Source organism: Pyrus communis, chromosome 10, assembly GCF_041283825.1.
Source record: "Pyrus communis isolate YQ-2024b chromosome 10, ASM4128382v1, whole genome shotgun sequence".
Lineage (NCBI taxonomy): Eukaryota > Viridiplantae > Streptophyta > Magnoliopsida > Rosales > Rosaceae > Pyrus > Pyrus communis.
In genome coordinates, this window is record NC_142574.1 from 23,682,135 (window position 1) to 23,709,160 (window position 27,026).

Genomic DNA, 27,026 nt, shown 5'->3' on the forward strand with positions numbered 1-27,026 from the left:
AAAGAAACAAAAGGTGTGAGTTGGTACAATTTTAAATTTTAGGGTTCAATGTGAAAAAATGGGAATCACGTGATCTATTTTAAAAATCACCTCAAATCTGAAGGATGTAAAATATAGACTATATAGTTAATCTGTCATTACATGAAGGATAATTTATGGAGAATCATATCACAAATAAACAAATTTCATAAAATAAAAAGAAAATCGAAAAGAAATGGCAATTTAAGCAATAATTAATTGGATCCTTATTGATGTCGCTTGTAACTAAGATGTTTTAAATTTAACTTTTGTAAACTACAAGCTCAATATTACATTATTATAATTAACTCATCGTTTGGCTTAACTAAATTCGTTATCTTTCTAATGTGAATATATTGATGTGTTTAAAGTTGAATTTTAATCGAGAATTTTCTTTCAAATGAGTAATGGGTACCCACAACATTTGTCCTAATGGTAATTTTCAAAGAGATGCAATAATCTAATCCCAAAGTTTCCGTGCGTCCACATCCTACAACCCCAACAAGGAAAAGTCAAAAGCAGCTTATTTAGACATTTAACTAAACTGAAGGTGTCTTTGCAAATTAGCAATCGTACACAACAAATCAGCAACCGATGAAAGCAGAAGAGGCCTTCAAACTCTGAAGCCACCCAAAAATGTCACTTCCACCACCGGATCCAACAGCAGAAGCACCGAAAGATGAACAAGTGGAGGTGGATCATGAAAGGCAAGTAGCACAAGAAGAAGAAGCAAAACATGGTCAAGGCACGTGGAAGCACGCCGCTTTCCACGTGGCCACCACGATTGCCACCCCTGCCGCCTATGCACCCCTGCCTTTCGCTTTGGCCTCTCTCGGCTGGCCTCTTGGTAGTTTATGATGTTATCAGATAGTGAATCTCGACGGTTCGAAATTCTCAAGTGATTGATTATTGTTGTAACTTGTAGGGGTGAGCAGTTTGGTGGGAGCAACACTAGCCACGTGGTATTCAAGCTTTCTCGTTGCTTCTCTGTGGAAATGGGATGGGAAGAAACACGTCACCTATCGCCACCTGGCAAAAAGCATTTTTGGTACCACTTAGGCAATTTTTAATTTCTCAATATCCTAATTTTGTTATGGAAATTACAATTCAATTTCATAATTTATTTGTTTATTTATTTTTGTTGAAGGGTTCTGGGGTTATTGGTCAATTGCATTTTTTCAACAGTTGGCCTCTATCGGCAATAATATAGCCATTCAGATTGCAGCTGGAAGCAGCCTTAAGGTTTGATTACTCAACTCATCTCATTCATTCCAAGTTGCTGTAGTTCTTTCCCGTTGGGTGGCTCGGTTTGAACTGGACTATTTCAATTAATTGAACTATCGTCCTGACCGCTGTTTGGTGAACTTATAAATTGAACTGCAGTCAAACATTTTGTGTCTTACAAGTCTTCTACTGAGGAGTGGTGAGACTCCGTCAGAACCAACGGACCCAACCACCAGACGAGCCAACCCGAGACTCGAGGGAATTACATATAACATTGCTTATTCTTTTATGCAGGCTGTATACAAATATTATCACAGTGAAGGTAGCTTAACCCTGCAGCACTTCATCATTTTCTTTGGGGCATTTGAGCTCTTGCTTTCTCAGCTGCCAGATATCCACTCACTGAGATGGGTAAATGCCTTGTGCACTTTCAGCACCATTGGCTTTGCTGGCACAACAATTGGTGTCACAATTTACAACGGTAGCAGCCTACTACTGCACAACTTGAATATCATCTGTCAAGTTTGGATTTCTTTGGGCATTTGAGTTTAGTAATTTCTTTTTCCTTGCTTGTTAGGGAAAAAGATTGACAGAAAATCAGTCAGTTATAGTTTGGATGGAAGCTCATCTTCTAAGGCCTTCAGAGCCTTTAACGCTCTTGGCGCAATTGCCTTTTCCTTTGGAGATGCAATGCTTCCGGAGATCCAGGTCAATCTGTAGTTATCGGTATTTAGTGATTACCGGGAGACACTAAACAGAGGATTAACCATATATGAACCGCACTTCAGTTTCCGTCTATTGTCTGTTTAGTGTCGCTCTAGTTCTACGTTTAACTAAAAGTTCGTAATTGAAAAGTTTGAATTATGTTGCGATACAGAATACAGTGAGAGAACCTGCAAAGAAGAACATGTATAAAGGTGTATCAGCAGCATATGGTGTCATTGTGTTGAGTTACTGGCAGTTGGCCTTCACTGGGTACTGGGCTTTTGGCTCACATGTGCAACCTTACATCTTGTCTTCTCTAACTGTTCCCCAATGGACCATTGTCATGGCCAATCTTTTTGCTGTCATACAAATTTCAGGATGTTTTCAGGTACCCTTAATATTACGCGTCATATGTTCTAACCTTGCGCTCGTACGAGGAAATTCAAGAGTTAAAAGTTTCTTAACCCGGGTTTTTCTTTGTCCAAATTCCAAGTTTATTTCCTTCTTATCCGGACGCAGCGTAAATCTCCAACACACCATTTTCCACAACTTGGGATTCTCTTCTGATGCAGTTTTTGCATTTCATGTTGTTAGATATATTGCAGGCCAACATATGCCTACTTTGAGGAGGGACTCCTGTCGCACAAAACCACCAGCACCAGTCATTTCTGGCTCCGAAAAACCCTAATTCGGCTTGTTTTCACCTCGATTTATATGGTTATGATCACTCTTGTTGCAGCAGCCGTGCCTTTCTTTGGGGACTTTGTGTCAATCTGTGGAGCAATTGGGTTCACACCATTGGACTTTGTGTTCCCTGCATTGGCATATTTAAAAGCTAGAAGAAGAAGGCAGACCCAAAACACCAAAATGTACCTTTCTTTGCTGCTTCTCAACTTTGCATTGGTTACTTGGTTCTCTGTTGTGGCAGTTTTGGGCTGCGTTGGTGCTGTCAAGTTTATTGTGGAAGATGTCAAGACTTACCAATTCTTTCATGATATGTAACACAATATTTCATGACATCAATAAGTGCACAAACACAACTCTAAAGTTACGTATTCTTACACCATTCGCTCATTTTTTGGTATAGCTCTGTACGTAACATTCAATTGCCCATTTTTTGCTTCTATGAAGGCCATATTGATGACATATAAATGAAAGGATGTCATTTAAGCAACAAATAAGAGTATTAATAACTTGTGACTATGTTCTTTAGCCGAAATCCCCAAGTCTATGAGAGGTCTTGATTTCAAAACTAATTAATGACAAATTAAACATTAATTTGTTATAATTAATCGTTGTGTGATTTAGCCCAAATCTTTTGCTACTAGGCCATGAAAGATTAATGTGCGGCCAAAAAATTCAATAATTAGTAATCTAACCGGCAATTCTATTTTGACATACTAAAAAATTTCTCGTATAATATACATCAATGCTTACTGAAAAATTTCTTGTATCCATCCAATCCTATTTTGACAAATCACAATTTTATTCTTTAATGCCAAAAAACTTATATATCTTCTCATGTCGGTCAAAAAGCTATGTAGACCAGTTGTTTGTTTGGGCTTGTTTAGGCCACCTGTTTCACCAATAAAGCTTATATAGACCACTCAGCAAACGGTGGTCACCAAAGCCGAGGCTCCAACACGTCCACCTAGTCCCAATATACCAATACGACCTTCCATCAAATCACGCATTTCTTGTGCACAATTACCTCACAACTTTTTATTCAAATCTGAACTAACGACTATAATTATTATAATTTTTAAAAAAATTTCTGTTTGTAACTGTTGAATCAAATTTCAATGGTTCAGATCATTTGATGAGTAGGCTCAGTTCCTTAAGATCCGGAAAGCCGAGGCTCCAACACGTCCACCTAGTCCCAATATACCAATACGACCTTCCATCAAATCACGCATTTCTTGTGCACAATGACCTCACAACTTTTTATTCAAATTTGATCTAACGACTATAATTATTATAATTTTTAGAATGCCTTATGTTTGTAACTATTGAATTAAATTTCAATGGTCCAGATCATTTGATGAGTAGGCTCAGTTCCTTTGGATCCGGAAAAGATCCAGTTCCTTTTTTCATCACACGTAAATTTGACACGAAATAATATAAAAATAATAAAATTTGGATTAACCTATTAATAAGTAAGGTTCTTATCCAGACACATATTAAGAACTTGTTAATAAGTCGGGTAGTTATCCAAATATCTGTTAAAAATCGATATGATAATTTCTTTCATGATCCATTTATCTAACACGACCAGCTAATAACGAATATGATACAAAAACGACGTAAAGACGCATTTGGCAGGCTCACATTCCCCAAAGCACAAAATATCAGACCACCACAACAGTCTCACACAAAGAATTACAGAAACCTCCCTCCCTCCCTCTCTGTACTGTTCCGATCACCATTTTCTCTCTCCTAGTGTTTCAGTTCAGCTCAGATAGCTCCATCTTCAACCTCCAGTCCTCCACAAAGCTCAATTCTTCCAGCTCCAAATGTCTTTAGATTCGCCACCGCACTACGGCACACATCCTCCCTCCACCGCCTCGCCCGAACCCTTCTCACGCGCCAGAACCACGACCCAGTCCTTCTTCGCCACGCGCCGCCCATGGCTCGAGCTCGTCCAGCCCCTCTCCAGCTTCACGCGCCCCTACACCTTCGGCGAAGCCACCGTCCGAATCAAGCGCAACCTCGGCCACTTCAGCGTAAACTACACGATGCTCGTCCTCTTTGTCCTCTTCCTCAGCCTCCTCTGGCACCCCGTCTCCCTCATCGTCTTCCTCTTCGTCTTCATCGCCTGGTTCTTTCTCTACTTCTTCCGCGACGAACCGCTTGCAATTTTCCATCGAATCGTCGACGACCGCGTCGTTTTGGGGATTCTCGCCGTCGTCACCGTCGTGGCTCTGGTTTTCACGCACGTGTGGCTGAACGTGCTGGTGTCGATTCTGATTGGGGCCGCGATTGTTGGGTTGCACGCGGCGTTTAGGGGAACGGAGGATTTGTATGCCGGCGAGCAGGAAGCTGCCGAAGGTGGGTTGCTCTCGGTTGTGGGCAGTCCCCCGCGGACTCGGTACAGCGGCATTTAGCCAATTGGAAGATGCTGGGTGCCATTGGATCCTTTCTGGGCAGAAGAAAGTTTCTGTCTTTAGGTCTTACTTTTAGGTAACATTTCATTCAATCTTGAGCTAAATTCTTCGCTTTTAGCTTTCGAATTCGGCTGCTTATTTTTTGGGATTTCATTTTTGTAAATGTAGTGTGAATTTATGACCCTATAGAGGTTTTCTTTTATACTTTATTTAAGCACGTATCGGATTGCTCTGGTTTCTGCCAATATCTAGTGTTGATTTCAAGTGTGGTTGTTGAAAGAATGGAAACATTGTTATTGGAGTAAGGCCGTTAATCTCTTCGAGTTTATAATCGAAGTTCTTACAGTTTATGCGCATATTATGTAAAGAAAATAGCTTGAAAACTTTGAGTTTTAACGAGTTTTTGCTTATGTATGTGCCAAGCAGTGTTGTTTGTGGCATATTGTAAGTTTCTTGCATTTGGATGTGTTGCCGCCGTTTGCATTTGAGTGTTGATAGCTTCATATTTACCTTCGTCAACCATCCACCTTTGTACCATTTCTTGGCTACTCGTTCCATGTAAAACGCCAAATTGTGTTCCTCCGTGGCATATTACTTTTGGTTTTGATTTTGTTTTCTTGCAAGTGCATTAGTCGGTGTTTATGGGAAGTTTCTTCCATTGCAATGTGTTGCTATCGGGTTTCGCCATTGGCGCATTTCAACTGTCGATTGCTCAACCCCATAAGCCAATAGTTGAGAGGTTTTGATATAATTGTTCTCACTCCTCAGTTTAATGGCAATGTCTACCCAATATATGTTGCCACTCAATTTACCTTGTGTTAATAGATACTTGAGACTGCCATAGGGCCCGTGTGATGGACGTTGAAGGCCGGACGGGGAGTTAAGCATGCTCTTCTGGTTGTCTTTTAACACATTGTTGTGGAATTGTTTTTGTAGGGTAAGATAACTCTATTCTATGACAAAAATAATTGGATTATTAATGTATCGATTGCGAAAACTCTTATCATATGAAAATTCAACGGTAGGAAAAAATGTGAAATTATATCATGCGCCAATGTATAGAATGCACTCGCCAATGGAGGGTCAAGATCCACCATGTTTTCTATTTAGTAAAGAAGTAAAAAAAATTAACGGTTTAAAACCCTGATATATGTCACTTAAGTATTATGATTTAGTGATATTTCTCTTATTTATAAGTGAGAGGTTTTAGATTTGATTCCGTTCGAAGATAATTCAATCCAAATTATTATGGCTAGCTCATTGTGAAGTTTAATCCACTTGTTCACCTTTAACATAAATAGTATTGAAGGTATTAAAAAAAAATGTTATTTACACATTTATTTTTATTTTTCACACTCTTGCTAATTTATTATCGTTAATTTTTTTAATTGAACTGTCAAAAATTTTAAAAAATGTGTGCAAGGTGAATAACACTAAAAAAATATCCACTGCACATCATGCTTTGGGGCACTATAAAACAATGTGGATGTATGTTGGTTTATATTTGTTTGGCTGCCGTCTCGGGAGTCGGGACTCAGGACTCCGGACTCAGAGATGCTCAAGGCAGAAAAACGTTGCAGCCTTTACAGCATGAATAGGAAAAGCCTATAAATAGTACAAACCAGGTGTTCAGAGCCAAGCTGGAAAGTCACGTGCCATGTAAGCAAAGCAACCGAAAATCTAAATTAATGAATTTTTAGTTCGGAGACCAAATTTATACTTGAGTTAAAATTCGCAAATTTAAACTTAAGTTAAAATTCGGGAACGGATTCTCTAGTTTACTCAAAAATAACCAAGCAAGTCCAGTGACCTTTCTTCCAAATGAAAAAAATGCTGTTTCTTGATGATAAAAGAAAAACAGGGGAAAAAAAAGTTAGTGTATTGGTACTTTGCATTGTGTTACAGACAACAAACTGCGCCCTGAGACTCTGGATCAGTCGGGTTTATACAATTTCTGCATTACATAACGCGAATGAAAAATTTTAACAAGAAGAAAATTGGATCAGGTATAATACATACATTGCAAACTGCAAAGGCCATTCGCCATGAACAACGTGCCACACTAGCGTACGGGGAAGATGAGCGAGCGTTTCTTCAGTAGTCCATTCGTCCCCGTTAACCCTGCTGTGGCAAGCTGCAGTAGACAACATGGTGATTGCAAGTTTGCAACACATACTCATAACATACATGCCGGATCAGAAACTGCTTCTTGATCATCTCTCAAATTCTATGGGAAACAAAGATGAGTGAACTGTTAGGAGTTTGAGACCTTTCGGGAATAAGCCAGCACCATCACAAAATCTTTCGCAGAGGACCCGATGGATGCTGTAATTCGTTCTGAAGGTGATGCCGTTTGTAGCCACAGATCAACTAAATTATACATCTCTAATGTGGGAACCACTGGTTGCCCCATACATTTGATTTCAACCTAAAAGAAACGTTAACTGAATGGTTACCGAAGGAAGCAAGTAATCCATAGTGAAATATTTATATATTTCAAAGAAAATCAAACAATTTGGGTGCTTGAGATGTACTATGTAGCAGTTGCTATGAATTCTTTTAAGGAATGATTTTCCAGTAGTCTTTTCAAACTAAACCAAAAATGGATTCGCTTACCTCGGCTTCACTAGTGAGATCTAGTTTCATCATTAGATATTTGTGGATGAACGAGACTGGCACACTTCCATCTCTGTGACAGAGGAACCAAATATGAGAGAAACGAGACAAATTAAAGAATTTTTCCCATAAGAGAATAATTCTCGCATCTTTAAAATCTCATTAAATCTTAACAAAACAAGAGTTTATGAATGTATAAATAGCACTGCAGAATGGAGCACTTTAGATTAAAGCCGTAGAGAAGAACTCACTTTATTCTTAAGTAACTCGTCGGAAGTTGAGGCAAGGGTTCATCTCCTTCCCTGAAACCATTAATGTAAAGAATCAGTATATAGACAGAAGAACAACTTGTCAAGCAAATTTTTTTAAATAATCCAAATGGAGGGAGAATCTTTCAAATCTAAAGTTGTTTCTCACTGATCTTCAGAAGCTACGAGTGAGAACCAAATTGGACCAGCTCTTCTTTCATGTTTGCCAATGGCTGCATCCAGAACAGCTTGGGGTGAAATGCTTGATTCTCCAAAGGATTCCCTCTTTCGTCGAATCCTACGCAGCTTTTTAGGTTTTACTGTTTCTGGAGAGGTAGGATAATTACTATTCTTTTCCCCCTCTACTTTTGATTTCTGTTTGTTTTCCTTATTTTTGGACTTGCGAACCTGAGGTTCATTGGCAATGACATGCACCGGTTCTACTTTATTTTCAGACCCTTGGGAGTTGGATTTGAAAGACTTGGTCCTATTCGCAACTTCAACCAAACAATTTAATGGTTTCCAGAGATCCAATTTCCCTTCCCATGGTTCACCGCCATTCTCAGTTTCTTTATTGGATACAGGTTGGCTAGTCTCAGCAGAAAAAGAACTCTGGGGCATCAAATTTGAGAGCAATAAATGCATTAGTATATATATCCAAATACATTAGTATAAATATCAAGAAATAGAACCTCGTTGGCAGTTTTAATGAATGTATATAAGGTAAGCTAGATAAGACAGAATGTGGCCATCACTTTACCTGCTTGTTATTTTGACCGGACTTATTTGAGACCTCAGGTGAGCTGCTGCTCTCAAGGTGATCTTCCGCGGAACCTTCCTCTTTCTTAATAGGTGTCTCAACCAAAAAACTGGATGCCTGTAAAGCAGAAGCCTTTCTCGCAACAGCTTTAGTTCTCCTTCCCGTCATGGTGGCTTGAGTTGATACTCTGGGAGTGTTGACCACCAATGATGAGAGAGATCTCTCCTTTCTTCTTGCTGGTAATGTAACTGAAGGCATAACTTCAGGTGCACTAACCTTTCTTCTTTTAAAAGGGAAAATCTTAGCCCTTACATCTTGCAAGCTGTGATCTGGCCTGATAACCAAGGTAAACTAAAAACATCAATATATCATGATTAAAAGAATGCACAATGGACGTGCACGCTTGCTCAATAATTACAATTTACAGTTGCATGACAAGGGCACAAGGACTGAAGAACTACAAATCATCTGCAATTAAATCAAGAACATTGAATGGTTGCAAATGCGACTGCATGGACACAGACAGAAGATCATAAAGAATTACAAGGCATATCATGTGTTGTACCATCCTCCTATTTGTCATCATCCCACAATAAACTTACTTATCAAATGACAGTTCTTTGCCAATAAATTAATACGGGGAGGTTGTATGTTGATGGCATAAACCATGGCATTCTGAATAAAAATGAAAACTGAATGGTTCTGTTTGAAAAAATGAAGGAAAACCAACTTCTCCAAAATTTGCATCAATATTATAATCCATATAAGTACTTAATTTGCTTAATCTGGTGGTAAGTGAAGAAATAGGAACCTTAATTTCTCCAGTGGAACACAACCCAGGTCTATGTTGCATATTGGACAGACTTCTAGTTCCTCGTCTGAAATCTTATTATATATGCACTTCCTGCAAACTGGAGAAGTTCAAACAATAAATCAATCATAATTACTCTACACTGTAGACTGAAGAAACTTACGATAAAATGAAAGGGAGGGTGGAGGAGCACTCCGGGAGAAAAACTTCACACCGAAATTAATTTGATAAGCAATAGAAAACCCAGCATGAAGTACACTAAATTCTTAATCAATGGAAAGAAAAGACAGCTTATGAGCTAAAATTAATTTGAACATAATTGCTTGTTTGTAATTCTACCTGCAAGAACACATGACACTAACTCTATACATTTATTACAGAGTCTTAGGATTCCATCCTATGAACTTGTACTAATGTAATGCGGTTATGCAACTTAGGCCACTGCAAGCAGAGACCTTCCAAGAGAGACGTCGGAATTATATCCCTTTTAGTCAAGCATTCGAAGTTATCAACAAGCATGTCAATTTGACCTTTGTCAACGAAAGAAGATTCTGCTTGTTCATCAAATGGGTGGCCAATCCAACAGGCAAAGCTCCCCTCAGATCTTCGAGTCGTAAAACAAAAACAGACAGAGAGATCGAGGAAGGAAACAGTGTCTTGGAGAGCATGGAATCCCAAAAACCCACATCCCAAAACCAGCAAAACACTCAAAACCAAGCCAAACCCCGATACCAAAAATGCAAAATACCAACAACCCAGATCACCAAAAACACCAAAACGCCATAAAAATCACAGCTTCACACTTCAAATTTCCAGAATCAGAAACCCAATTTTTGGCAGAAACAGGAAAAACGAAGAGTCTGTCACTAGGGAGGAAGGAGAACTCACACGTGTGAAGGCATTCAGATATGGTGGTGGCGTCTCTGAAAAGCTTATCGCAGAGAGGACAAGTCATGCATGCTGCAATCGTCTCCCTCCTCACTCTCACCACCGGATTCACCATCTCCGACCCAACAAAACCTCCGACTCCTCCCAATCTATAAATTCCAAAATTCCGAACTCTCCCACGTATTCACACACTGCATGTTGCCCCACGCACAAAATTTACGTCCATTTCTGTAAATCCACCTGCATTAGACCCAAAAATCACGAAAATCAGAACATCAACGGGACAAAAAAGCAGGCGAAAAAGATGAGGAAAATCCAGCAAAATCCAAGGTAGAAGAAAGCAAGAAATAGATTGTTAATACCTCCGCTTGAAGCTGCGAGGAAGATTGAGCTTGTTTGGTTGGTGGGAAAGTGAGATTTGCGAGATGGGGTTCGATCGATTTCTGAGGATTCGACGTGGGTTTTGATGGATTCCAACAGAAGGTCAAGGATTACTGATCTGAATCGGAGGCTCGCTCTTCGTCATAAAAGAGCATGAAGTTTCTTTCCTTTTTTATTTTTATCTTCTCTGATTTAATTTTATTTTCTTATTCGGAAAACAATAAAAAAAAATTGAATTTAAAGACCAGGTCGGGTTCCAGATAGGGGGGAGCCACACTAATGTACGCCGGTGGGTGCGCACTGGGTTAAAGTGCGCCCGACGGCGAGTCTTTGCGGAAGTGCGAGTCTTATTTTGTGTCCACATGTGCATCATTTAACCCATTTTCGTATTTTTATTTATTTTTGTTTATTTGGATTTTAATTTATGAAATAAAAATAGAAAATAAAATAACAAAGATTTTCACGTACGGATCGAACTGATTCAAAGTTACTCCAAACTCAGACTTTGTTCCCACGTTGCAAATTCGAATCGCGTTTTCCACCTTTTTTACTTTTACTTTTTACTTTTTACCGCGTAGTGAAATTAATGCGCAAAGGTATAAAACCAAATCTCTCAATCCGTACGTGGAATGGAATATATAACAAGTAAAAAAGAAATGCCAGGTGGAATCTCTTGGGCTCTTTAGAAAGCCATTAAAATTATACTGTGGGACCATTTCAGCTGTTGCCATACAACTCTTTGTTAGTATTTTTCTAAGAACAACTCCAGCGTTGGAGCCCTCCCCCCAGGCAATACACTATTCAATCCACCTAATGAACAGTAAATGCTCTTAATGAACAGTAAATAGCCCTGGCAATAGAATTTGCATCTCCACCGTTACACTTCAATAGCCCTGGCAATAGGCAATAAAATATTAGTATTTTATTTATTTATAAAATAATACAAAATAATTTTAATTGTAATATCGGATAAGATTTTTAACCGTTCTCGTTGCGCCACGTGTCATTATCCGAAGTATTATTAAATAATACAAAATAATTTTATTTGTAATTTCGGATAAGATTTTTAATCGTTGTCAAACTTTGAGACAAAGAAAGGAATGTGATTGAAAGTAGTTGAGAAAATATGAAATTGTTGTGTAAGGTAGATGATAATGAGAAGGTATTTATAGAAAAGTAAAAACAATTTTTTTTACAATTTTTTTCAGATTTTTCAGTTTTTTTTTTTAATTTTTTTGAATTTTTTTAAATTTTTATTCAATTAATTAATCTCTGCAGTTGGATATAAAAAAAATTTGAATTCCAACACTCCAGATTGTGCCACGTGTCACAACGGTAACTTTTCTTAATTTTAAAACTATTTTTTCTTTTATTTTTTTATTTATAAAGCATTTTAATATCCACCGTTGATCTCAGATCGAACGGTGGATATTAAATAAGACTTTTTTATTTTTTTTGACCGTTGAGATCGAACAGTCCAAATTAAATAACCGTTGAGATCTAATGGACCGTGGGAAGCCACGTGGCTTCCCAACGGTAACTGACAAAGTTTTTTTTTTTTTTTTTCTTCTGATTTTGTGTCAGCGACGCGCCCCCACGCGCGAGTGGGGTGCACGCGCCTGACAAAAAAAAAATTTAATATTGCCTGACGCCAGGCTGACGTCAGCGCTGACGTCACATGGCCCTCAGGCTGGCAATTCCCCACGGGCCCGGAGCTCGGGCCTCCACCTTCGTTCGGGCTAGCCCACGCTGGAGCCCTCCCACCGGCCCTCAGGCCCTTGTTCTCTCCACAGTCCCCCGAGCTATAGCCCACGCTGGGCTTGCCCTAAGAGGTTGTGTTATCCACTTACTTATTTTTATCTGTCACACATTTTTCCCAAGTTTCTGCCCTTGGATTGAGATAAAAATTACAAGGATGTGCGAAAGATAAAAAATGTGTGTGAATAACACTACCCTTATTGCATTAGCATCGGTCGGCCGTCGTAGGCCGGTGGTTGGGTAGTGGTTTCAGAAGTTGCATGACGCTTCACAGAGAAATTCTTCGATCCGGCTGATGTAAATTAAAGATACACAAAGGGGTGTGTAAGACGCGTGTTTTTTATCGAACAGTTGACGTAGAGCTACAGCAGGGTTGATGAATTTCTAGACCAATTTTTAAGTACACAGTTCAACGAGTACTTATTCAAATGGGAATGAAATGCCACCTGTATAGGCAGCACAGCATTAGTTGAAGAACATGTAAAACATGTTAGTCACGCGCGGCATGCTCCTCCTAGGATTGAACATGTAAAAGATATTTATATATAAGCAATACTGAATGAGAGGAAATTGAACGCATGATTCGGAGTGCGAAACTAAACGACGCTTTTAACAAGTTTAGTTACAATCCTCTTACAATCTCATACATGTTATCGACATTTTGATAATCTGAATGATGCCAACAGAATCACAACATTAAACTTTATTCAGTCTTTTGAATTGATAACTACAAGTAATTAAACCCTTGAGCCAATGTTGCCTATATTTGTACATAACAATACATGATAATTGTTGCAAAGCTCTACTATGTATACATCTTTCCCCAACAGACCAAACGGTATGAGTATCAAGATCCAACGAGACCTTTGTGCTGAGCATACGACATTATCAACAAGAAAAGGGAGGCGCAAACCATCCCCGTGACGATGATCACCTAAGTTAGGTTAAGGAAATGGAGTAAGAAAAGAAAATGAATCCAAAAAGTGAAGAAAAATTATGTGGAGTGTGGGGGTATTTGTACGTACCCATTTGAATACGTATTCATGACCATCATTCCAAGTATACGGGATGTTCATGCCAAAAATTGCGGCCACCAAAGAACACATAGACAAACAAACAGTTCCAGAACTTAGGAACAGCTCTAGCTGTCACCGGAAACTCATGTTAACTATCAAAATATGTACTTATGGAACATCGGCATAGTATCTGTTTGAGTCCTAAAGACATTACCTGAATTAGCTGATTCCGATGATTGTCAAGCTGCAATGAAAGAGGCATTAATATCTCAGACATGGTAGCTCTGTGCATTTAGTTAATGAAACTACACAGCATGGGTCAAGTTCGAAATCAGTGAGTCAAGGTTTCAATATCATGTTACCAACCATTACCTGGATGTTAATGTAATCCTCTGTGTCATCGATGTATTCGCGCAGCTGGTAAAGAGATAAGGAATCACATATTATATAGGTAGAAAGTTAGGATGCTGCAATACTAGTAGTAGCGCATACCGTTGTCAATTTATTCAATGTACCGTCAATTTGCATAAAGTAAGCCTGCAAAAGATAATAGGATTCAACTCAGACTCCAGATTTGGTTTGGCTGTACGACAGTACAAGACTTATGCTGAATTATAACCTCGAGCAACATTTCAAGTTCCTCGACATCATTCTCATCTTCAACTGTCGTTGCTGCACTCGCCCTGCTTGTTCTGGATACCTTTGACCCTATAGTTATAGTAGGTGAGGCGAGAGACCAATTTGGAGCGCCAGAGTCGCTGACGGGTGAAGTCCCGACCATCTTTCTTGATAAGTAAAGGTCTGCCATGTCATCATCGTCATCAAGAAGTTGTTCGAGTTCATCTCTTACCTAGAATGCAGTATTCCATAAAAGAAATAAGTTCATATTTGTGAGCGGAAATTAAAAAATATATATAATTGCCAATTTTAGCAACTTCTTCAACCTTTATGGCAACAAAAACAATACAACATTGTTAACGGAATTGATTGCAGAACTAAATCAAGAAATAAATCCCCTGCATCGCTGAGCATAATAGGAATGTAGTTAAGTTATCAGCATATGAGCCCTGTTTTCAGCATAATATCGTTAACCAGTATACCTTTTGAACCCTATTCGTCAACCTGGTCATTGCACTCTTCAACTTACGCACACGATCCAAATTACGACTGCTAATCTGCAAATATTTCCAAGTGTTCGGACAAAGAAGAACAATCTAAACATGTTTTCCTTCTATCATGGAATACGAAATAATGTAACTCAGAGGCTTTTGACACTACGGTTATGCATCAGGGATTTAGAAAAAAACGAAATTCAAATAAATCCTTTACCTTGGAGGTCAGCTCATCTAAGGCCGGATAAGCAGCAGCCTCAAGTTGTCTAGTCTGCGCATCAAGAAAACTACAAATACCTTCTAGTGCAACTTCTAAAGCTCGGAATTCGAATGGGAATTCTAAATCATGACATGAACATAACAACCAGGACATTGAGTCAAAGAACAGATAGACAACAAGCACAAAAACTTTGGTACCAAAATTGAATTATGCTAAAAGCAACTAGGAACACAAAACTGAACTTAAACTTCCTGAGCAATATTATCCATCTTAATAAGCGCGAAGTTCTGAAGAGCATCAATCATATTCACTGAATCATACCGTTTTCGTCATCGGTTTCGCCATCTTTTTGTACCCCAGAAGCATCTTCTTCTTCTCCTTGGCCATTGAAATTGGCGCTTGATGGAGGCAAGCGTCTTTGAAGTTCCTCAACAATAGGTAGTACATTATCATCAAGTGGGTCTCTAAGCAATACCTACACCAAAAACAAACCTTAATCATTTGCTTAAAATATATTTTACTTCATTAACCAACCCACTTTACTAATTCTGATTATTTTTATTCAAGCGATATTCTGATCTAATCTAAACTATATTGCACGGAGGAGAACTTGAATTTCGACGTAGAACGGGACTTCACTACTCGAGCTAACTTGGTCACGCTCAGTTCTGCTAAATTGTGATTAGTTGCCAGTTTAGTGCGTCTTATATTATAACAAACAGTAGTTAGAGTAGAGACAAAAGGCAAAGGCAAAGCAAACGTTACTAAAACACTAATCAAATTACCTCATCCGCTGTGATTATTGCTTTGATGTGCTGGAAACCATATTTCAAGAAGGCATACAAACCAAGCACAGTGTTTAGTACAAGAAAAAAAAAGCCAAAAGCAGAATCAGAACGAAAAGCACTTATGGAAATCTCACAACCGACCTCCAAATTAAGAACAATGACTTTCTCTCTGCCCAAGATTGTAGACGGATACGATAACAATGGATCGAGAAGCCGAAGATCTCGAGCGTGAATCTGAACTCGGCGGATAATGGCGTGCTTGTCCAAATCCAAAACCGTTCCCTGCCCGTCATGGTCCAGCGAAATCCAGCTTCTCAAAGATGTAGTCTTCTTCTTGGCAGCGGCAGAGGCTTGAGCTTGCGTCTGAGCAGTCTCCGCGGCCGCCGCGACCAGTAGCCCATCTCGGGCCATTTCCAGAGCGCACATATCTACGATTGGGAAAAGCTGCTTATTGGAAAAGCAGATTAATCAATGTGGGGAAGTGGGAAAGTTTTCAACTTCTTGTGAATCAATCGACTGGGTTTGTCGGTGGATTGGAAAATTTGGAGGACTCATGGATTTTGGGGGATTTGGGATTGGGGAGGTGGGTTTTGGAGGAAAAGAGGTTTGGAGGTAAAACAATGGTGAAAACTTGGAGCTCTAGAATTTGGTGGGGATATTTGCATGGCTTGGTGGCTGCTAGTGGAAGTGTAAGAGTGCAAGTTAAATTTTGCGAGGGGAGAAAAGTATGTCGGAATCAATTTTTACTAGCATTTAATGGCGCGTGGGCTCACAATCCCTCTCATCAACTATTTGCCTGAAAGCTGGTTTTTAATAAAAAGATGTATTTCCACTAAAAATTTAGATATTTGAGTGACTAATTTCGGACTAAGCATTTGTTTAAAATGTCGGGGCTTTTAAATGGGTATGAACTTCATATAACGGATCTCTCGTTAGAGTGCATTGGAACACTGAACTACAAAATTGTCAAAGTCGAATAGTTAACGGTGCATATACGACTCCCTTAATTATACTGGAATGATGTTGATTGCGTTTTAACTTTGATTTCCATGTAAATGGAAAAAGTTAAATGATATGCGCACGTTATGGAATAGTTAACTTTTAAATGATAATTGACAAATATATGTTATTCAAAAAAAAAAAAAAAAACTCTTAGACCAAGTGCCTGTTGTTTATTTAGTTTGCCATTTTCATTTCGTGAAATAAGTGTTTGAAATATTTCTAACATCCTCGTATCATTTCATGTTATTAATAATGGTTTTCATATAAAGAGTTCTTAAAGAAGCTCACGTAGAAATATAAATGAGAAAATACACTTAAAAGAGTGTAGCATGGCTTGCTTGGAGTGTTTTGGCAACACCATTATGTATTGAAATCTTGAATGCCATTCCGAACATTTCCGATTAGTTGGAAAAAGAATCATTGATTCTAGTTCTCCTTGAATAAGAAGGATAATAACATTCATAACAAACTCATTACGCGAAATAAACACGATTAAGAACGATAATAACATTCATAACAAACTCATTATGCAAATAGCATCTTACAGCAGTGGCGGAAAGCAATCATGCATATGCAGATGGGGGTTCGACCTCCACTAACTCCCCTCCCTTAACAACTATATTTCTAACCTAGTAATGTTGTCGCTCAACTAAATGAACTCGTATAATTTATAAATTATCATTTTTTGTCAAAATAGTAGAATTTATTAGATTCTAATGGGCATGGTTACATCTTCAGCTACAATATTAAAGAGAAACTCCAGGCCAACATCATCCCACATGAAAGTGCGATTGAAAAAAATGGCATGTGAAGCAACCGCGTGAGCAGCCATATTATTACTCCACTAATAAACAGAAACTTCACATCTCGTAGTTGAGATGCTAAGAGCTTGATATCATAAATATAACCATCTAGAGAAGCATCAATGGCCTCCTCTCCATTAACCATCTTCACCAAAGCTTGAGCGTCGGTATAATTTTCATTTGAAGCCGGTTAATACGGTTGGTAAGATATTAAGGAGGGGGAATCAAGGAGGGAGTTGTTGGAGTGGAGTGTACCACAAGAAATTAGTTAGACAAGTAACAACTTGGTCTTTTTGTCAAAAACCAAGATGCTTGAAATACAATTGTTAATGTCTTAATGACATGCATGCACGTTAAGGATTAAGAAATGCGTAAAATGGTTGTCCCCTCACAGTTACGATATGATCTTATACATACATGTGACTTGCCCTATGTTTTTAGCGCGTGGAATGAAATAAATTATTTTCTTGATTTTAACTGTAAGATTTCATTGATGAATAGATACGGGTACACATATTTTAGTGATCAAATCCTTGGTATGGCAGCTTAATTCGCTAACAAAAGATTGAACCTTTGTATAATAATTAGAGAGACAGACTAAATGCCTACTTTTAACAACGTTTATATTATCTTCAATTTCGTAATTATCACTTGCATAATCCGTCAGGTATGGAGTTTTATTACAAAACGTTGCGGTATTAGTTGGAGTGAAGTTATAATATTTAAAATCTTCTTCTCTCAGAGATATGATAGATGTGGGATATTTCATCACCATCTCCAAAACATGCATATACACAAATATAATCAGGCAACCTAATCGACTAGCAATTTCTTTTTCTTTTCTTTTTTTTCTTTTTGGTTTTTCAAACCTTCAATAACAATTAGGAAAATATACCAACTTATAAAAAATGAATCACAATTCTCTATTTTCTTTCAAATTTCAATCCCTCTATTTCATTGGAAGTGGAATCAAATCTCACAATGTCTAGACGATTGCGATTTAAAGTAGTCAAATAGAAACTATGAAATTAATGTGTTTTTCAATAATTTATTATTTAAATATTGGATTTTTTTTTATAAACATTTTCATATGTGATTTTTTAAGTTTTGAATCATTTAAGGCATATTATAAAAATAAATTACCAAAGAAAACAAAATATATGAATGTACAACATATTAGATTGCCTAAGAACTCAATGGTCGTGTCACTTAGTACTACGGTTTAGTGGTATTCCTCTTCATTAGTAAATGAGAGATTTTATGTTCGATTCTTGCCAAAGACAAATTTGAACCACATTATTACTAGTCCATTGTGAAATTTAACCCACTCATTCATTGTCTTAATGTAGATAATATCGTTTATTTATATATAAACCAACGACATTATTAATACTAAGAAATTGGAGGAGGGAGCTTGCCTCATGCTTACAAAATTGCAAGGCCGGCTCCAGCTCACCTCCTACTTCTCTTCTATCATTGTTTTGTATAAATAATTTAATACATGAAGGTTTAATAAGTTGTATAAAATTAAAAAATAAATAAAAATACATAAAAACATAAGAGACTTTGCCAAAAGTTTTAGACGTGGAAAAATTACCTAAGGGTTAAGCCCACCTATTTTTTAAGGAGCAGGATTCTCTCATCTCCTAATCTCAATCTTCTTTTATCCCCTCCTATTTAAACGGTTGCAATTGCGCCACGTTTACATTTTGTTTTGAATTTTTTATATAGAGAATAAGACAAAAAGAAGAATGTGAGAGGAATGGATGGTAATAGGAGGGGAGAGAATCCTACTTCATTTTTTAATCGTGGATCTGTGTCTGAACACAACCCACTAAAATGGTACAATTAAACGATAAACAAACTTCTAAACTCATTTATAGAAAAAAAATTACCAATCAACTTGTCTCAGCAGTGAGACCACAACTTCACCGCTTATTGATAACATGATGATATGTTTTCTTTACTATAAGAGCATTTCCAGCAATAGTGCACTTGCCATGCCAATTGGGTTAGACAGCCTTTGGGTTGAACAATTCAACTCCAGCGGCTCCAAAAGGATCAAGCGATTAGATCAAGGGCAACAGCTCGTTGGGTTGCCCTGCTTATCCAAGCCCTGACTTGTGCCAACAGGCAATGGCCTGACACCAGGCATCAGACAACTCGATTCAACCCATTGCAAGCAACCGATTCAAAAGGCTCGCCCTTAGCCGTTGGATTTTCAACATTAAAAAAATACAGCTTATGCCACATGGCATAATCTAGTGCATCTGATTTAAACAAAATTTGGTTAATCAATGGCCTAGATTAATTTGAAGGTAAAATAATCTAAAAAAATACCAAAAATTCTAAAAAATTACAAATTTAATCTACCAACACACTTAATAAACTTACAAAGTTCAACCATCTTCTTCATTCATCATTTATTTTTAATTAATATGCTTGTTTTAATATTATGCTTTGATTTGTATTTAAATTAAATTATCGAAGTTAAATGCGAAGTTTTATTTTCAAAGAACACAGTTAGAAGGCTTAAACCATAAAAAACAAGGGCTTATAGATTTTAGGACCTAAATAAGATTACTTTTAGATTATAACATGCATGGTTTTCTCTATCCAATTTAAGTCCCTATTTTAAAATCTTAAAGCCATGTCATATTTAATTGCCTCTATCACATATACTATTTACAAACTTGCCATCCACATTTTCCTATTCAATTCATAATTAAGACTTAAAATTGGAAATTGACTTTTACACTCAAATCACCCATTAATACACTTAAATCAAAATTCTTAAATTTTAAAATTTTTTTGTATTGATTAATTGTGAATATAAATGTGAAAGAAATGACAAAAATACATTACAAAAGAAAAGCAAAACATCATCACTAACACAGTTCCATCTTCATAAGAAAAAAGAATAACACCCATAAAAATTATAAGTACATTAACAAAGTGCTATACATGGGTACAAAAGTATAAGTGCACAAGCATAGGTACGGAGGTATAAGTGTATAACCATAGGTATGGAAGTATAAGTGACACACCCCGACCGAGATCAGGGCATGCTGGCCGTCACACGAAGGTGACGTAGCCATGTGCGCGTGCGGAAGCTAAAGGTAAAGTAATATAAAAGTACGAATAATTAAAAACCTAAAAGCATACATAGTACTAGTGTATGTGAGACACAATTCAGAGCAAGTCTACAACAGTCCAAAAAGAAAAGATACGACGTATTTACACCCGAAGGTGACCCTACAATGGTGAATGTCTGTCAGAAATGCCGGGACGCCCTCTGGGATAAACCACCGAACTTGCTAGACCACTAGAACCTGGAGGGGCGCAAAAACAAAAGCGTGAGTGGGCAAAAACAAAGCTCTTTGAAAACTCTTTAATAAAATACATTCTAACCCCTCGCCGTAAAACCTGTATACTTCCCAGAAAATGAACATATATACGTATGTATAGGTATGTCAATCATGCTCCACATATGCCATTCATGCTCACAATATTTCATGCTTGAGAATATGCCACAACAGAATCTCATAATCAAATATAAATACTCAAGCATAATTCACATCAATAACATATAATCTGGCAGCCGGGAGTCACCTAACGTGACATGTACCGCTGCATATAGAGCTCCAATCTCAACTCAACATCTGAATCTGCACACGAGTCGGAACCACCTAACGTGGTCTGTACGACAGGACTGGGTGTGATATATACGCTCTAGTGCTACGATCACGTGAAGACTGTGCGAATAATCGCGGGTCACCTACGAGTCGGAACCACCTAATGTAGTCTGTCCGACAAGGCTTGCACCTAACTTGGATCCAAGGCGAGCGTGTGGTGCGGGTGAACATCACGTGAAGGACTGTGCCCTGGCCCTGGGCGGGAGCACTAACACCGGGGGTGCAGATTATGAGCTCTCTAAACATCTCAAATTACTATTGCATAACAACATGAATACCGCTTACCTGGCACTTACCTGTGCGCCCACAGCACCAAATACACATTTATATATATGTATGCCGCTACTAATGCATGTGATGATGCATAAGTAATAATAATAAAGTGCATGGCATAAATCAATTACTCTTTTTAATCTATTTCTGGGAATTTAAATGTATATAGGTATATACGGAAAACAAAAGCCCACTCACTGGTAATTAGAAGGGTCGTAGCCCCCCTGCCTCGAGTGTGTACGCTCGTCTTCGGAAAACGAATCACCTATACGCGACAAAGTTACGAAAACATTAATTTAAAAGCACCTAAGCAACTTCTCGTAATAACTTCTCATACATTGCTCAAATTGGACAAATGAATATACCAATGTGATCTACACAACCTCAGGATCACACCCATATTTTTAAAATAATTTTTGGACCACGCACGCGCCCCCACGTGCCTGAACAGTCACGGACCCACGCGCCCCCACGCGCAGCCACGTGCACTGCACACTGACGGTGTCAACTGACGCCGTCAGGAATATTCCGTTAACCTGACGGAATATTCCGTTAACCTTAACTGACGCAGTTAACTGACGCCGTCACTGCCGTTAGGAATATTCCGTTAAACTTAACGGAATATTCCCCTTTCTTCTCCGGCCAGTCGCCGTCGCCGGAAAACTGGGAATTTTTCAAACTTTGTTTTCTCCTTCGTTTTTCAACCATTTTTCACGATCTTTATACCAAAATGAAGCTTAGGACTAGTAGAACAACGTTAGACTAGTTTTAAGGCCTAAAAACCATGAAATCTCACCTACAACAACAATCCAAGTTCGGCCAACTTTGCACAGGACGATCCCGACGTCCAAATTCACCCAACGAACCACTCCCAAGCTCCTGGGAACCTCACAAACACAACTACAAGCTTAGAATCTCCCAAAACAAGCTAGATTAATTGTGCATGAACAGTGTTCAAATCGGCCAAGGCGATATCGACGTGAAAACGTCAAAGTTCTTACCTGGAAATGGCACCACTGGACTCCTCTCAGCCTCACGAGCACGATGGTGGTCTTGGTTTCTCGATTGGTGAAGGTTTGAGTTGGTTTGTGTGTGTCTGTGTGTTGAAGAGGAAGAAGAAGAAGAGAGGAAATGGACTCGGGGAGAGAGAGAGAGAGAGAGAAGACAGAGTGAGGGAATGAGGGAGGGAATCCCGGGAGAAAAGAGAGTGTATGAGTGTGTGTGGTCCTACCACACCACACAACACACACTAATGGGATAAAAACGAACTAGGGGTATAATCGTAATTCTCCAAGTACGTTAAAATGAAATTTGGGACGGGATGTTACAACCTACCCACCTTAATAGAATTTCGTCCCGAAATTCAAAATAACCACATAACCCCTAGTGATTGAAAAACAATCTAGGATACAAATCCCTCATTCGTTCTTCTGTCTCCCAAGTAGCTTCTTCAACCGAGTGATTCCTCCACAAGACTTTCACCAAATTCACCGTCTTGTTCCTCAGAACCTTCTCTTTCCAATCCAAGATCGTTAACGGTTCCTCGTCGTACGTCAAATCTGGATTTATCTCTAACGGTTGAGAAGGTATCACATGTAACGGATCGGCAACATAGTGTCGGAGCATAGACACGTGAAAAACGTTATGCACTTTAGCCAACTCCGGAGGCAACTCCAACCTGTAAGCTACCTCACCAACTCTTTCTGTGACTATGTACGGTCCGATGTACCTGGGACTCAACTTTCCCTTCTTTCCAAACCGCACAACACCTCTCCACGGTGAAAGCTTCAAAAATACCCAATCTCCGACCTCATACACTCTGTCCGTAGCATGTCGATCTGCTAAACTTTTCTGCCTGTCCTGAGCTGCTTTCAGGTTAGACCTAATTACCTGAACATTTTGAGTAGTCTCCTCAACAATTTCCGGACCTACCAAGACTCTTTCGCCAACCTCTGACCAACACAACGGAGTGCGACAAGATCTACCATACAAGGCTTCAAATGGCGCCATGCCAATGCTCGAATGGAAACTGTTGTTGTAAGCAAATTCCATCAAGTCTAACCGCTGGTGCCAAGCATCACTGAACTGTAACACCGATGCTCGTAGCATATCTTCCAAAGTCTGAATAGTTCTCTCGGACTGTCCATCCGTCTGTGGATGATATGCCGTACTGTAAAGTAGTCTCGTACCCAAAGCTTCTTGAAAAGCTACCCAAAACTTCGATGTGAATCGTGGATCACGATCCGAGACAATACTCACAGGGACACCATGGTACTTCACAACCTTTGAAATAAACAACTCTGCTAACCGGCTCAAAGAGTACTTCTCTCTCACTGGAATGAAATGTGCCGACTTAGTGAGCCGATCAACGATCACCCAAATGCCATCAAAGCCATTATGTGTACGCGGCAACTTGTACACAAAATCCATAGTAATATTTTCCCACTTCCACTCTGGAACGGGAAGCGGCTGCAACAATCCAAACGGCTTCTTTCTTTCTGCTTTAACCTGCTGGCAAACAGCACAATTGCTCACATACTCAGCTATCTCCCTTTTTATACCCGGCCAATAGTAAAATGGTCGAATGGTATGATACATTTTAGTTGCCCCTGGGTGCATGGCATAAGCCGAGATATGTGCTTCATCGAGAATTTCCTTCTTCAATTCCACATTACTAGGCACGAACATTCTTCCTTCTAACATTAACATGCCATCAGAATCACGAACCCTGAGATCTCGCCTCCTTCCTTGATCTCGAGCTCGAATTAGTTCTTGAGTCTGTTCGTCAGCTACTTGAGCTTCAAGCACCCGATCAACTAAGATTGGCCTAACTTGAAAATTAGCAAGTAATGCCACTTCTCGATCTTCTGCTTCTAACCTTACTCCCGTAGCACGCAAGTCCACCAAAAGAGGAATACGACTAGCGTACAACGCATTGATACGGCCATGAGACTTCCTACTAAGTGCATCGGCCACTACGTTCGCACGACCAGGGTGATAATCAATCGTGCAATCGTAATCGCTGAGCAACTCCAACCACCTCCGTTGACGAAGATTAAGTTCCTTTTGGGTGAAGAGATACTGAAGACTCTTGTGATCTGTGAAGATCCTACATTTCTCCCCGTAAAGATAGTGTCTCCACAATTTCAACGCGAAGATGATAGCAGCCAACTCCAAATCATGTGTAGGGTAATTCATCTCATGGGGTTTCAACTGCCGCGAAGCATAAGCAATCACCCTACCATGCTGCATCAATACACATCCCAGACCATTCAAGGAAGCATCGCTATAAACCTCGAAATCACCACTATCGTCCGGGAATGTCAAAACAGGTGCATTAGTAAGACAATGCTTCAACTGCTGGAAACTTTGCTCACACTTATCATTCCACTCAAACTTAACGTCTTTCCTTGTTAACCTCGTCAGTGGCAAGGCAATTACCGAAAAATCCTTAACGAATCTCCGATAATATCCCGCCAAACCAATGAAACTTCTCACCTCAGTGACGGTTCGTGGTTGCTCCCAACTCTCCACAGCTGCAACCTTCTGAGGATCAACAAGAATACCTTGAGCAGAAATGATGTGCCCCAAAAATGCGACTTGATCTAACCAGAACTGGCACTTGCTAAACTTAGCATACAATTGGTGTTCCCTCAACCTCTTCAACACCAAAGTAAGATGTCGAACATGCTCTGCTTTGGACTTAGAATACACCAGAATATCGTCAATGAAGACAATAACAAATCTATCCAGGTAAGGCTGGAATACCCGGTTCATTAAATCCATAAAAGCTGCTGGTGCATTCGTCAACCCAAATGGCATAACCAGAAACTCGTAATGACCGTAACGAGTCCTGAACGCCGTCTTAGGAACATCATCCCTACTAATCTTCAGCTGATAGTACCCAGACCTTAAGTCTATCTTAGAAAATACACAAGCACCTCTCAGCTGATCAAACAAATCGTCGATACGAGGCAATGGATAACGGTTTTTAATCGTCACCCGATTCAATTGTCTGTAGTCGATACACAGCCTCAAAGTCCCATCTTTCTTTCTCACAAACAACACTGGAGCGCCCCAAGGTGAAGTACTAGGCTGAATGAATCCCTTATCCACTAGTTCCTGTAACTGCACTTTCAATTCCCTTAACTCAGCGGGAGCCATACGATAAGGAGTTAAAGAAATAGGATTAGTACCTGGAAGCAACTCAACATTGAACTCCACATCTCGGTCTGGGGGTAAACCAGGTAAATCCTCAGGAAAAACATCAGGGAAGTGTCTAACCACTCTCACATCCTCAATTCTGTTAGGAACGGTCTCTTCCAGCACCACATGAGCTAGATACCCCTGACAACCTTTAGACAACAACTTCTTCGCTCGCAAAGCCGAAATAACTCCGTGTCTTACCCCACTCTGCTCACCCACAAAAGTAACCTCAGGCAATCCAGGACGGTGAAACATAACTATTTTCCCGTAACAATCAATGTTGGCACGATAGAAGTGCAACCAATCTGTGCCCAAAATCACATCAAAATCGACAATATCTAACGGGATAAGATCAGCTGGCATAACAACACCCTCTACTATCACTGGACATCCTGGGTACATACAATCTACAACACATCTCTCTCCTCTAGGCATAGCGAATTCTAAATCGTACCCTAGAGGTGTGGGGCGAGGTTGCGTTACTTGAGCAAATGTATGAGAAATTACGGAATGTGTAGCTCCACAATCAATTAAGACTCTAGCAAAATAACCAAGAATGTTTAACGTACCCATAATTAGATCCGGGTTGTTCTGAGCATCCTGCAGGGAAATATTGTGAATACGCCCCTGGCCCTGCTGTCGTCCGCCGCGACCTCTGCTCGCTTGAACACCGCGACCTCTGCTCGCTTGAACACCGCGACCTTGAGCTCCACGCCCCTGACTGGGCTGACCCATCTGTCTCGAAGACCCTGCACTACTAGTAGCATTCTCACTCTGCTGATACTGTCCTCCTTGGCACCACTGAGAACCACCAACTGGAGCTGGAGGATACGGCATGTAGTTGCTGGGATACGGGGGATAACCACCTTGTGAATACGGGTCCTGGGGGTACTGATACGATCCCGGAGCATAGGGAACAGCATCACCCTGATAATGATAGGCACCACCTCTACCTGCTTGACCATAATTACTCGGACCTTGGATTTGCCGAATCGGTGCAGGTGGCGGCATAAAGGTCTGCTGCGGCTTCTGCTGCTGACTCTGGGGACAATTCACAGCTATATGTCCCGCCTGTCCACACGTGAAACAAACACCGCTGCCACGCCTGCATTCGCCGAAATGTCGGTTATTACATCTACGGCAAACTGGGGGTCGGTTTCGGCCACCATCACCTTGTCTCTGGCCTCGAGCACCTCCATAAAACCTACCTCCACGTCCTTGTCCAGAGGCACTAAAACCACCACTAGACGAACTTGAACTTGCACCACCCCTTTTAAAGTTCTGAGTTTGGCGAGGCCCCAGCGACACTTGACTTTTCCCCTTGTCATCTTTCTTTTCATCACTGTCACTCGACATATTCTCAGAGTCCTCTACCCTCAACAATATCTCATAGAACTC

At 39.6% G+C, this 27,026-nt stretch overlaps 3 protein-coding genes and 1 pseudogene across 6 annotated transcripts; 2 read left to right on the top strand and 2 right to left on the bottom strand.

Moving 5' to 3' along the window:
* The first annotated feature begins 560 nt into the window (after positions 1 to 560).
* Positions 561 to 3,032, top strand: LOC137729889 (GABA transporter 1). Its single transcript, XM_068468939.2, has 7 exons — positions 561 to 865; positions 944 to 1,066; positions 1,166 to 1,260; positions 1,537 to 1,723; positions 1,820 to 1,950; positions 2,120 to 2,335; positions 2,542 to 3,032. Exons 1-7 carry the CDS (start codon positions 655 to 657, stop codon positions 2,947 to 2,949), a joined length of 1,371 nt encoding a protein of 456 aa, XP_068325040.2. The 5' UTR covers positions 561 to 654; the 3' UTR covers positions 2,950 to 3,032.
* Positions 3,033 to 4,172: 1,140 nt separating this feature from the next.
* Positions 4,173 to 5,369, top strand: LOC137729961 (PRA1 family protein F2 pseudogene; annotated as a pseudogene). The gene has a single exon (XR_015951944.1). The product of XR_015951944.1 is annotated as a PRA1 family protein F2 pseudogene (transcript).
* A 1,543-nt stretch (positions 5,370 to 6,912) lies between these two features.
* On the bottom strand, positions 6,913 to 10,967 carry LOC137729358 (E3 ubiquitin protein ligase DRIP2). Of its 2 annotated transcripts, XM_068468293.2 has the most exons (9): positions 10,737 to 10,967; positions 10,375 to 10,614; positions 9,487 to 9,586; positions 8,676 to 9,009; positions 8,085 to 8,527; positions 7,919 to 7,969; positions 7,668 to 7,740; positions 7,321 to 7,479; positions 6,913 to 7,185 (listed from the first exon to the last, which is right to left on the bottom strand). In XM_068468293.2, exons 2-9 carry the CDS (start codon positions 10,487 to 10,489, stop codon positions 7,114 to 7,116), a joined length of 1,347 nt encoding a protein of 448 aa, XP_068324394.2. In that variant the 5' UTR covers positions 10,490 to 10,614; positions 10,737 to 10,967; the 3' UTR covers positions 6,913 to 7,113. The 2 variants fall into 2 exon arrangements, with proteins under 2 accessions (XP_068324394.2, XP_088534747.1); XM_088678621.1 differs by having other exon boundaries at positions 7,168 to 7,479.
* Positions 10,968 to 13,198: 2,231 nt separating this feature from the next.
* On the bottom strand, positions 13,199 to 16,420 carry LOC137728981 (magnesium transporter MRS2-I). 2 transcript variants are annotated; one of them, XM_068467797.2, is made up of 11 exons: positions 15,791 to 16,420; positions 15,647 to 15,676; positions 15,183 to 15,336; positions 14,859 to 14,980; positions 14,630 to 14,704; positions 14,149 to 14,379; positions 14,022 to 14,066; positions 13,902 to 13,946; positions 13,744 to 13,773; positions 13,539 to 13,658; positions 13,199 to 13,447 (listed from the first exon to the last, which is right to left on the bottom strand). In XM_068467797.2, the coding sequence occupies exons 1-11, from the start codon at positions 16,073 to 16,075 to the stop codon at positions 13,361 to 13,363; spliced, it is 1,224 nt and encodes a 407-aa protein (XP_068323898.2). In that variant the 5' UTR covers positions 16,076 to 16,420; the 3' UTR covers positions 13,199 to 13,360. The 2 variants fall into 2 exon arrangements, with proteins under 2 accessions (XP_068323898.2, XP_068323899.2); XM_068467798.2 differs by lacking the exon at positions 14,630 to 14,704.
* Between the last annotated feature and the right edge of the window lie 10,606 nt (positions 16,421 to 27,026).